Genomic DNA, 12,312 nt, shown 5'->3' on the forward strand with positions numbered 1-12,312 from the left:
GTAAGATTTGAAACTTCTAGTGCATGAATTGTCTGCTGAAGCTATGGTAGAGCTGGCAGATGCTAATAACTTTCTGTTTTTTCTTAAATCTAACGAACAACTAATGTTTTGCAGTCATTATTGTAATTTCTGACTCTTAAATATTTCTAAGCAGGTGTTTCACCAGTAACATCAAATATATGGCTTTGCTAAGCATTTTCAAACTGTGTTAATTGCATGGAGAAGCTTTTTGGGCCAAATGTTTATATAATGTTAAATGCTTTCCTGCAGCAATTTTTGAATGAAGCTGCCGATTGTCATGAACAAAGTTTTGCATCTTAAAATATCAATTGCACACCAGATAAATATTTACTAGTTTTGTAGTCATTGAAATAAAAAGTTCAACCAGCATGAAAGAATAGCAGTAGGAGCAATACTATGCATAACGATGTAGCATACTAGCCAAAGTATTCAGTATTTATGTAGTATTTACTTTTAGTAAATTGGGTTATGATATATATAGTGAGATATACCAATAGCTACATAGGAAAAAAGCAGCAACACAGCATTAAAAACAAAGTTCATGTTTGATGAATTCTGTGGTCACATGAGTTAATTTTCATCATGTTGCAAAAATGAAAAGTTTTAGTTTATTTACTGAGTAATGTTACAAAATTGAAAATATTTGTTTATTTACCTTGTTTGGTGCTGACTGCATACCATGAAATGGCAGATTTTCATAAAATGCCTTGTCCCCATCTGGTTGAAGAAGGCCATCACCTAAAGATGAGGTCAAGTCAGGCTTTGATTTATCTTTGGTAGCTGATGGATTTGGGCCTAAAAAAATATGTTATGCATCTGTATATAGCGTAAAAATGCTGAATAATTTAATATATGCAGCAGACACTTATATTTTAGTCTAGAATAATCGACAACTGTAATGAAATAAACATGCTTTGTAAAAGATAAGTGAATATGACTGATAATTTCACTTTCCCGAAAGTTAAAGACTGGGAAAGATGTCGAAATATATCTCCAGATTTGCTGCAGTGGACAAGTAACAGTAATAGTACCAGCTTCAAGAACATTAATAGGTAATGAAAGCACAAATAGACAGGTGGGAGAATCATGACCATGACACTCAAAAGGAAAGAAGCCATCGTTCCCTACAGTTCTTCAGGTACAGATGAACACAATGAGGGAGGAATAGTCCATTTCCAAACAAATTACAAGAATTTCAGGAATGTAATGACTGATTTGTGTTTACTTAGGTAACACAAAGAGAAGAAAATTATGGCTGAGTATGAAATGTAGAATCTAGTAATATCACAATTTTTTTTAAAAAAGGAAGAAAACCTAATCTTCCTACAACCTACAGATGGAGTCTTAGTACATGAAGAATGACATTAATCGGAGGCACAGAAAAATTATTGGATTTGAATATATTTTCTAAGTCAGTACATAGGACACATTTGAAATATATAACAAATCACAAAAAAGATGAATGTCCTCACCTTTTTCAAATAATCTACTGAAGATTACAAATTTATTCACTGCTTGATTTTCATAGAACATTAATAGCTTAATTATATCTGTGAGTAAATTACTTTGATAATATCAGTCTTAATTTGAACACCTACACAATGAACACGATAGCACCGCACTGCATTTCAGCTGGTGGGAAATGCCTTTAAAATTGGGGCAGATGGCAAACTGATCCAATCTCAGAAATTACAATTCGCACACACCATCTGTAGTGCCTTAAGGGAACAAATTGCAAGTCATTCTTCTAGATATTTATTCCAAGATATTCTGTATATGCAAAAGCTAAGCAATTATATTAAGGGACAAGTACAAAAGGCAGTGTGTAAAATTGGTTAGTTACTAACCTAACATGACAAAACATTCTACAAAAAAGACACACAACATGAAGAACTGGCAGACTGTTGTAAATCAAACTTATTTATGCAGTATCTGAACTTCAAATCTGTTCTTAATGAATGGTTCATTCTTTTGAAACTTCCCTGTCATTATTCAGTCCTTGCATCTCCTAGGAATTTATAAGAAGAAACTTAAGTAGTGACTGTAGCTAAATACCTATGAAATGCAGGCATTTGTGCCTAAAAGAAAAGAAAAAAGATCTACAGAAATGCAATGGTATAATTGTATGGTAAGGGGGTATGAAAGAACTATCATGAGAATTGGATTTCTGACTATGATAATTCAAAAAATAAATTTGGTAAAGAAAGTGAAATTACTGAAGACTGACTTAAAGCCCTTTCAAGAGAAAGGATAAAACAGCTGGTGTTAATGAACTGAAAGTAAAAGAGATATAAAGAACAAAGAAAAATGAATGCAAAAGAGAGAATAATACTCAATAAGGAAAGGAGGAAGTGGACAGCAAAAAGATGGGGTGCACCAAGGTGAGAGTAATTAAAATGTGTAGAGTACTGTCCATATAATTTGGAGCTCCAAGGGTTGTAACTTCCACAAGTGCCAACAACTCATTGTGGACCAAGCATTCACATTACATGTTATGCAAGATATCAAATAATAGCCTATACCTTCATATTCCAGTAGTAGAATTTCACGCAAGTCTTTCGCAAAGGACATTTAGATAAAATACTAGAGTGCACCTGTATTTGACTCAGTATTGTCATAATAATTCTTTTCCAATACTTTATGCCCCACCAATTTTTTGCTGTAACTGTTGCAAATTTTCAAAATAGTTGTTTGTTTGCAAATCCCTTTCAGATTTTGATCGTTCAGTTATGAGGGGCATTCAATAAGTAATGCAACATATTTATTTTCTTGGTCAATTTCGACTGAAAAAATGCAGAATTTGTTGTGGGACATCATGGAATATACCTGCTGCAGCCCCTATAGTTTCATGAAGTTCCAATAGATGTCAGTGTTATAAGTAGCCTGGAATCTGCAATGGAGGTGCATTGAAAGCAGAGAGTTGTCACTGAGTTTTTTTTCCTGGAAAAACAGAACATCACAGATATTCATAGACACCTGCAGAACGTCTACAGAGACCTGGAAGTGAACAAAAGCATGGTGAATCATTGGACGAGGCATCTGTCATCATCACAACAAGGTTTGATCTCCTGTGTGCCAGCTGGCTGCACATAACTGAGATTCCTGCAATGTTGGAACATGTGGGCACTCTCATTCGAGGTGACTGACGGATCACAATCAAAAACTCACTGCTCAATTAGACATCTCTGTTGGTAGTGCTGACAGACTCATCCACCAGCTGGTGTACTAAAAAATGTGTGCTCACTGGGTTCCTCACTGCATAACAGACAACTATAAAGAGCAACTAAAGAACCAACTGTGTGGAATTACTTGTGCGTTATGAGGCTGATCATAACAATTTTTGATGAACATAGCCACAGGTGTTGAAATGTGAGTTCATCACTTTGAACCAGAAACAAAATAGCAATCCATGGATTGCCACCACACCACCTCCCCTCCAAAGACAAACTTCAAAGCTGCACCCTCAGCTGGTATAGTCATGGTGACAGTCTCCTGGGAATCTGAAGGTGTTATTCTGTTTGATGTCCTGCGTCACTTACAACAATCAACTCTGAAGTGTATTTCTACCGTCATAATATTGAAGAAATAATTTCAGCAAGTTCATCGTCACAAAAATGCAAATGAACTTATCCTTCTCCATGACAACGCAAGGCTTCACACAAGTCTCCGCACCCAGGAGGAGCTCACAAAACTTGGATGGACTGTTCTTTCTCATCCACCCTACAGCCCAGACCTCTCACCTAATGGCTTCTATCTGTCTAGCCCAATGAAGGATGCACTCAATGGGAAGCAGTACGTGGATGATGAGGAGTTTATTGATGCAGCAAGACACTGTCTGTGACATCTACCAGTAGAGCGGTACCATGTAGGCAAATAAGGCCCTCTCATTAAGGTGACATAAGGTTGTCGCATTGAATAGAGATTAAGTTGAAAAATAGGGTTTCATAGCCAAATGAGTGGGGAGTATCATGGTGTATCAGAATCCTGAATAAAACCAACCTGCTTTCAGAGAAAAAAGTGTTGCGTTACTTATTTAGTGCTCCTGGTACATACATAGGATACAAAATTTTAACAAATTGTCTCTTCTATTGGTCAATATATAAAGTAGAAGTAGGAAATATCCAAGAAAACCAATATTGATATGTTTTCAAATCCAATAAGTCTTTCTTGGGAACTGAATGTACCTGAACTATCAATTTTTATAATTCTTCCAGTTATTGTGGTGCAATTGACAAGTAAATTCTGCTGATTATGTGTCTTTTTTTTATAATTTTATAATTCTTTTCTGAATAACTGCTCTGTGTGTGCAAAATGAGATTAAGCCACTCTCATTTCCTCGAACTCAATATACAATCAATAGAATTAAGGACAAAAGGCATAAAACATGAAACTTGGACAAAATGTAACAGATTTTGAAAAACTGTGACAATAAACAAGAACAAGTCAAAAATTTATATGATTAACCATACTTAACACACCTCTACAGCAACTACATGCCAGCTGCAACATACAATTTTCAGCCATGTGTTTAACTTCCAATGTATTAATGCTATGGTGAGATGATAAGATAACTCAGGAAGAATGCTGTGGTCTTATAACTAACAATTTAAGTATTTTGTATTGCAGGATTTTGGAAGAATATTGGTAATGAATACATGATTTCAGTAGGGTAATACAACTCTCAATGACATTTTGCCATAGAATAACACAGGGGAAAAACTATACCAAAAAAAAAGGAAATACCACATTCTTACGGAAATTTACATTCAGAAATGAATGAGACAGTACCTATGGAAACTCCAGGTTGGAATATCAAAACTATTAGGTAAAGGGTAGATTGCTATTCACCATAAAGATGACCTGTTGAGTTGCAGACAGGCACAATGAAAAAACTGTTAAAACGTTATAGCATTTGGGCAACACCTTCTTTAGCTGCAGTGTGTAATAGTCTTTTTGTTGTGCTTTCAGGTCATTTTTAAGGTGAGTAGCAGTCTATCCTTGTCCTAATATTGAGACAGTACCCAGCTAGTTTCAGCTACAGATTGTATTGTATTGTATGGAACTGGGGACCTAGAAATGACAGACAGGCTTCATCCCTGCTGTAGCTCGCAGTGGTACACAACCCAACAACAGGCTACAGCAGTCCACTCATCCCACCGCCGCCCCACACCAAACCCAGGGTTATTTTGCAGTTCGGCCCCCAGTGGACTCCCCCCCCCCCCCCCCCCCCCCCCCAAGGAACGTCTCACACCAGACAAATGTAACCCAATGCTTGCGCGGTAGAGTAATTATGGTGTAAGTGTATGTGGAAAAAGTGTTTGCACAGGAATAGCTGACATAGTGTAACTGAGGCGAAATAAGGAGAACCAGCCCACATTCGCCGAGGTAGATGGAAAAACGCCTTAAAAAACATCCACAGACTGGCCGGCACACTGGACCTAGACACTAACCTGCTGGGCAGATTCATGCCTACCCGCCTGCAAAGCAGTGCGTTAGACTGCACGGCTAACTAGGTGGTCTTCAGCTGCAGATGCTTTAATCTTAAGAAAACTACAATCAACATTTCAGAAAAGTAGGGCAAACTTTAGAAAATGAACAGTTTTAACATAATGATATGTTACTGAAACATTCTGGGTAGAACACCAATAATGGAAGCAGTAATCATAACCACTCACCATATAGTTGAGTCATTGAGCAAGGCACTTAAACATGAGCAACAACATTGCTTAATTTGTGAAGAAACACAGTACATGGAAAGGATAGATTGCTACTCACCACATAGAGGAGGTGTTGAGTGCAGACAGGCACAATGAAAAAAAGTAGACACACATTCAGATAGTGGGCTAAGTCCTTCATCAGAGACAGAAAAACCACATACATTCACACAAGCATAATTTACATGCATATGCCTTTGACCTCTCTGGGTGTTAGGGCCTGACTGTGGCTGCATCTGCGGTAAGCAGCAACCTTTGCTGGGGTGGGTAGTGGGGACAGAGAGGGCATGAGTAGTGGGGTACAGAAGAGGCATGAGGCAGGGAGGGAAGGAGGGGGAGGGGGAGGGATAGCATGGCATAGTGGTAGAAGATGTAAACTCATGTTGGTGGCAAGAATCCAGATAGTACAGGCTCTGAAGTAGTCACTGAAGTCAAGCACTGTCCCCTTCCCTCGTACTCCCAAAGGCAGCACAAGCATCTTCCCTCATCTTTACCCTGTTATTCTTGCCCTTACCCACGCCATGTATCTTCTGTGCACCCACTACCCAATTCAGCAAAAACTGCTTTTTTTTGTATGAAAGTGTGTGAGTTTCCTATGTCTGGTGAAGGACTTTCTCTGATAGTTGAATATATCTAGAATTCTTTTTCCTTTCATTGTGTCTGTTGTCTCTGATGCAATGCCTCCTCCGTATTGTTGTTACTCCATACTGCATTTTCCATTGCTAATATAAAACACACATACATGGTTACAATGTGCCAACTGACAACAGTTCTGGTACTGCAGTCCTCCTTGGGTAAGGCGTTCTAAAGTGGCCATTAAGGTGAAGCATATTCTGCCACTTGGAACTTTTGGAAACAATTTGGCAGAAGCAATTCGTTTGGGTGGACAAATGGATCATGATTATTCCCATATACACAAGATCATGCAATAATCACATAACTATTTCCAAAGGTGGCAATGCCTATGACATGGGAGGATATGTCTGTGACTGGACTGGACTGGAATATGACGTACTGCGAGGATGCAAAGGACAGATCTTGCATCAGAATCTTGTGGAAAGAGGTTGGGAGTATGTGTGGCAAAATGATGGGCCAAAATATTAAACAGATTGGATGAATTGTGAAATACCACTATGGGACAGGTGAAATGGATTACAGGTATGTTAGGGATGTTCCTAATTTTCTCCCATACTATCCCCACTTGTTCCTTCAGTTCATCATGTACTATATGCACCCTGCCCATACCAGGGTGATTTCCCTAGATCACTTCAGGCAAATGCCGGGATGGTTCCTTCGAAAGGGCACGGCCGATTTCCTTCCCTGTCCTTCCCTAATCCGAGCTTGTGCTCCGTCTCTCATGACCTCGTTGTCGACGGGACGTTAAACAATAATCTCCTCCTCCTCCTCCAATACCAGGATGAGCACACCAGTGCCACAATGCTAGTTCATTACCTTGCTACATCTACATCCTAACTGCAGTTACTCTTCCCCCATTCCTTCATCACGTCATCTCACCCCCTCCACCTGACACAATCGCTCACCTCAGTCTGCTGGCAAAACTTAAGTCAGCCAGAACACTATAGCCATGCTTCTGTATTGTTTGTTACATTAACTATCTCCACAACTTCGGCAACATTTTATGCATTGTTTATGTGCCCGTTGACTACTCAATCCAACAATACATGAGTTGTTCCCTTGACTTCCCATTACTTTAACATGAGAAATTGTATGTATAGTGGAAAAGAGAGCTTCTGTGAAATTTTTATTTCTTCTCTATATTTCATTCCACACATATGACCAATCAAAGGGCCATGTTGTAGTGTGCACGAGCTTGATTGTAATGAAAGCTAGGGATGATAACATGGTTATCGGTAATCGGTTGTTAATGGAACTACATTAATGATGATATCTATCTAAAAGCTGTATAGCACAACTAGCAAACTATTTATATGTGGTATGAGTCAGTGGAAACAATATATTTCTTTCTTTTTACTGAAGAAACTGTTTTAATGATTGGATAGATTGTTAGTCACTGTAAAGATGATCCATTGAGTTGCAACAGGACACAATAAAAAGGCTGTTACACATTATTGCTTTCGGTGAGAGCATTCTTCCACAAAGGAAACACACACATACATTCACACAAGCAATTAAAACCTCACGTACACATGACTGCTACCACCAGCAGTTCTGACTGGAATTTCAGTTGGAGCTGGTGGTGGGCAGCAGTCATGTGTGTGAGGTGTGCTTGCTTGTGTGAATGTGTGTGTGTTTTGTGCCTGCCTGCAACTCAATGAGTCACTGTTACAGTGAGTAGCAATCTATCCTTTTCTTCATTGTTGATATTGCAACCTGGAACTTCCATTATTTGTTTCAAGGACTGAATAGTGTTGTGTCAGCAGTTTCCAAACTTTTTTGCTGTAGATACTTCAAGAAGAAATTTTTAGATAATTATATTTTTTGTAAACATGATTCGAATAACAGTCATCTCAATGTGAAATTTTAAAGTTAAAAATTAAAACAGTTCTGATCGCATAAAAATGTTTATTAAAATGGTAATCAGTCTATCTGCAAACTCTCTTCAGGCAATTCTATGATGGTGGCAGGTAGAGCTGGGGAACAGTTCAGGCACAGCCTGTTGAAAGACATATAATTTAACATGTATGGCTTTGTTTTGTTTTCAGTTTTTATTTCTTCCAGTCACTCACAGTGCTGAAGAATTTTAGTAAGAGATGTTCATAACTATTTATAACTTACTGTCATGTGGTGATACAACAGTTATTCAGTTTCAGTTCTTCATACTCCACAGAACAATTATTGTTCCTCTTTTAGCAAACGGTACCTGCTCTGTTCATCACCTCTACCTGCCACCATTAGTTAATAGCCTGAAGATGATCAGCAAACAGACTGAAACTGGTCACCATTGGAATAGATATTATGTGACCAAAACTGTTTTGATTTTTAACTTTAAAATTATACTTTAGCTGACTATTAGGATTCCACAACATGGTTGCTGACAGTTAAAACTACACATAATGCTGGTCTTTTGATACCTTGTAATTCTGTTTTCAATTTCATCTTGGACTTTTTGCTGTATGACTGTTTATGAACTAAAGTAGTTTCTTGAAGAAGAGCAGGCTAATAAAGTGTGCCAGTGGTCTCATGAACAGGGGAGTACAAGCTGGTGCCTGAGTTAGCAACATTGCTCCCTTAGGCCAGTAGAATAGTCAGAAAGAAAGAAAGAAAGTAATGAGGAAGACAGAAAGAAGTGTGAGGGACAGAAAGAGTCAGGAGATGATGATTAACAGAAAAACTATCATTTAACAGTTGTTACTTGGTTTTCTTTTCAGGTTTTATTTATTCCTGTCATTCACAGTGCTGAGGAATTTTCATAGGAATTGTTGGTAATGGTTTATCATTTACTGTCACATGGTGATATAACAGTTATTCAGTTTCAGTGCTTCATACTCTGTAGCATAGACTATGGTCTTCAGTCATGCACAGTCAGTTTCCTACTAGTTTTACAGCTGCTAAAACTACTGACCTGATCCAGGTTTTTTTCGTTTCCGTGATACGCTGTAGTTGATTGGGCCTTCTAACTTCTTGAAAGTCACCACTATAAGCATAAAATAAAATACAAACCATGCAAAACACAAGCATAAAATAGTAAGAGCTTAAAAATCATAAATTACAAACAAGCTGTTACTAAGAGTAACTGAAAAGTAGTAAGTACAACTACCCATTAGTCAACAAAAAGTGCAATGAAGTTAGAAATTATTATAATAATAAACAAAAATCATAAGACAAGCACTTTTTTTCTGCTTGAAAATAACAAAGAAGTGATGATGGACAGAAGCACTTACCTCCTGATTTTCCATGAAAGATGCCAGGTAATGTATCACAATGGTATTTTGTACCATCATTCACAAACATTTGTCTTATTTTGTTTGCTCTACTGTGTTGGTTAGTGTCATCATGGCGTAGGCTACTTAAACTAACTGCACGTCTCTGTTTCAGTTTGCGCGTACACTTCTTTGTACGCTCCTTCCTTGCTGCTAAGTTTTTCGGCATAGTATTACTTGAGTAAGGTAGATTGTAATTTGGAGTGTTAGAGCTAGCAGCACTGTCATGTGTAGTTTGATGCAATCTTCCAAAATTCAAACTATGCGATCCGTTCACATGCACTAGGACCCCTGGACGTAGTGGCCACTTGTGGACTGGGCGTGCTGGGTTCTGAGATGGTGTTACACTTGCGTTGCCATCTGGGCTGTATCACAATATACAAGGAAAAAGTGCTAGCACAACTCTCAGCATTTAATGCATATTATTCATTTTATGCATGCAGTCACAATGTTAAGCATCAACACATATTCTAAATGGTATCAGTCATGCTTGTTAAAAGGGAAACAAGCTTTTGATTGGTGATGGGAAATAGATAAGCTCAGCATAACTGTTTAACAATTTGACCACTGAAAATAATCTCTTTTATATACCATGTAACATTTGGATTCTTAATGGATTCTACATCTGTGTCTATATGATATAAATTACTGTACACCGAATGGCAAGGAATACTCCTTATTGTGGCACATATTACAGTTTTTCCTCACTTCAAGATGGGTGGACTATGCAATTAATGATTATTTATACTTCTCTGCACCTGCTGGAAGCTGAAGGATGTTTCCTGATTTGTCACAGAAAACTGCTTTTTGAAATTCTGAAATAGATTCTCACAGCTTTATGGGCATTGTTCTTCATGCATCTAGAAGGTCAGGTTTTTGGGTAATTTTGAGACAGTTTTTTGTGAGTCAGACAAATTCATGATTAGTCATATTGCCCTTCTTATCTGCACAGATACTCTGGACTGAAGATCACACAGTGCTTAGCAATGCACAATATTTGACTCCTACTCATTCTGACAACTTCCCTTTCATCTTTATCTCCTTTTATCTTCACAACAAATCCTGGAGTCTAAGTGAGCAACCTCTCCATTCTACCTCTCCTGCAACCTATTCCTCTTTACTAAAAAACTATTAAGTCCCAAAAGTTAGGACAGTTTCTTGCACTTTTATATGTGCCTGTCATCAATATTAACAATTTATATTTTATAATTTTCACCAGTGAATTTTGCTTTTGATGTACAGAGTGATTATAATTAAAGTTCCAGTTTCAAAATGATGTAAAAAAATGATCCACTGCTCAGAATGATGTCAAATTGTAATGGAAAAAGTTATGGGATAAAAAAAAAGGAACACTAGTGATGTAGCAGCAGAATAAAAGATGCGCGGTACATGGATGTTCCTCAGTTTGTATTGCTGATGCTCAGACTGCCTGTCTCAATACAGGATCACATGCTGCTAATAAAGCTCTTTTACAAGAACAGTGACAGTGGACCAGTAGCTCCGCAAAGTTCTGGACACTCAAGGGTCTGGAAAAAGCTGTTGGACTGATGTCTGCCAGGAGTCTGGGTAAAATTATTACAAAATTTGAAAAGACAAGCACTTCTGAAGTAAAATATGCCAGAGGGAGGAAAACAATTGATCCAACATCAGCAGAAAATGTCACTACAGCTTTGCAGGAGGGATTGAGTGTAGGTGTGCACCCATGCACTGCATGGGGAATTGCTCAAACTTTGGACATGCCTGTGAGCATGGCACATAAAATTCTATGAAACGTCCTGCATTACTACTGATACAAAATTACCTATTCAGAAGTTGCTTCATGCTGACCTGCCAGCAAGACAAACATTTACTCTAGAATTTTTTGCTCACCTGAAGGTGGATGGTGAATGGACACGCAACACTCTGTGTGCAGACAAAGCCCACTTCCATCTCCAAGGACAGGTCAATAAACAGAATTGCAGAATACGGAGAGTTGAAAATCCACCCGCAAATCTACTAGTACCCCTCATTCTGCAAAGGTAACTGTGTGGTGTGCATTGGCAGTATCGTTTATTGCAGGGTCATATATTTTGAGAAAATGGATCCTGTGTACCCTGTTACCTGTACTGTCACTGGTGAACTCTATGAGAAGCTTTTGCACACTGATGTCATTCCAACCCTTCAACAGCATGCATTTGTGCTTAGGGTCATTTTTGTGGAAGGCGGTGCTCTTCTACACACTGCACTGCCAATGGAAACAGTGCAGCAGAGGCATTTTGGAAATGATGGAATTATCAGCCATCATTTCTCCATAGCCTGGCCACCCAGATCATCTGATATCAATCTGTGTGACCTCTGACTGTTGAGTTATCTGCAAGATGATGTGTTCTATGCTCTGACTACAAACATAGCTGAACGGAAGGCAAGCATTGCACAATGCATGATGAATGTGACTCCTGAAACACACCAATTGTATGTGGAAGATACTGTTTCTTGATTTCAAATTGTGGGCAGAAAATGGTGGACAGCATATTGAACATGTCTTGCACCAGTCTCACAACAATGAAAAACCTATTTCACTGCTGCCTTTTACGTGGTTTTTGGCGTCAGGACAATTAAAAATCCATTTCATTCTTACCTTTTATGTAGTTTTTGGCCTCAGAACAATTAAGAATCAATGTCATTGTTGCTTTTTA

General features: G+C 38.2%; 1 protein-coding gene across 11 annotated transcripts in view; it reads right to left on the reverse strand.

The window, feature by feature from the left end:
• Positions 1–12,312, reverse strand: part of LOC126088583 (titin) — a 1,213,778-nt gene that overhangs the window by 47,274 nt on the left and 1,154,192 nt on the right. For 6 of the 11 annotated variants that reach the window (XR_007519972.1, XM_049906783.1, XM_049906784.1 and 3 more), the window contains exons 16-18: positions 9,599–10,002; positions 9,280–9,351; positions 677–816 (exon numbers count right to left, since the gene is read on the reverse strand). Coding sequence is in view for 5 of the 11 variants with exons in the window: in XM_049906783.1 (XP_049762740.1) it covers positions 677–816; positions 9,280–9,351; positions 9,599–10,002 (616 nt within the window). In the remaining 6 variants the exon portion in view is untranslated. The remainder of the gene's footprint in view (positions 1–676; positions 817–9,279; positions 9,352–9,598; positions 10,003–12,312) is intronic. The other 5 variants (XR_007519973.1, XR_007519974.1, XR_007519976.1 and 2 more) reach the window with 2 other exon arrangements.

The sequence above is a fragment of the Schistocerca cancellata genome, chromosome 6, assembly GCF_023864275.1.
Source record: "Schistocerca cancellata isolate TAMUIC-IGC-003103 chromosome 6, iqSchCanc2.1, whole genome shotgun sequence".
In the NCBI taxonomy this organism is placed as follows: domain Eukaryota; kingdom Metazoa; phylum Arthropoda; class Insecta; order Orthoptera; family Acrididae; genus Schistocerca; species Schistocerca cancellata.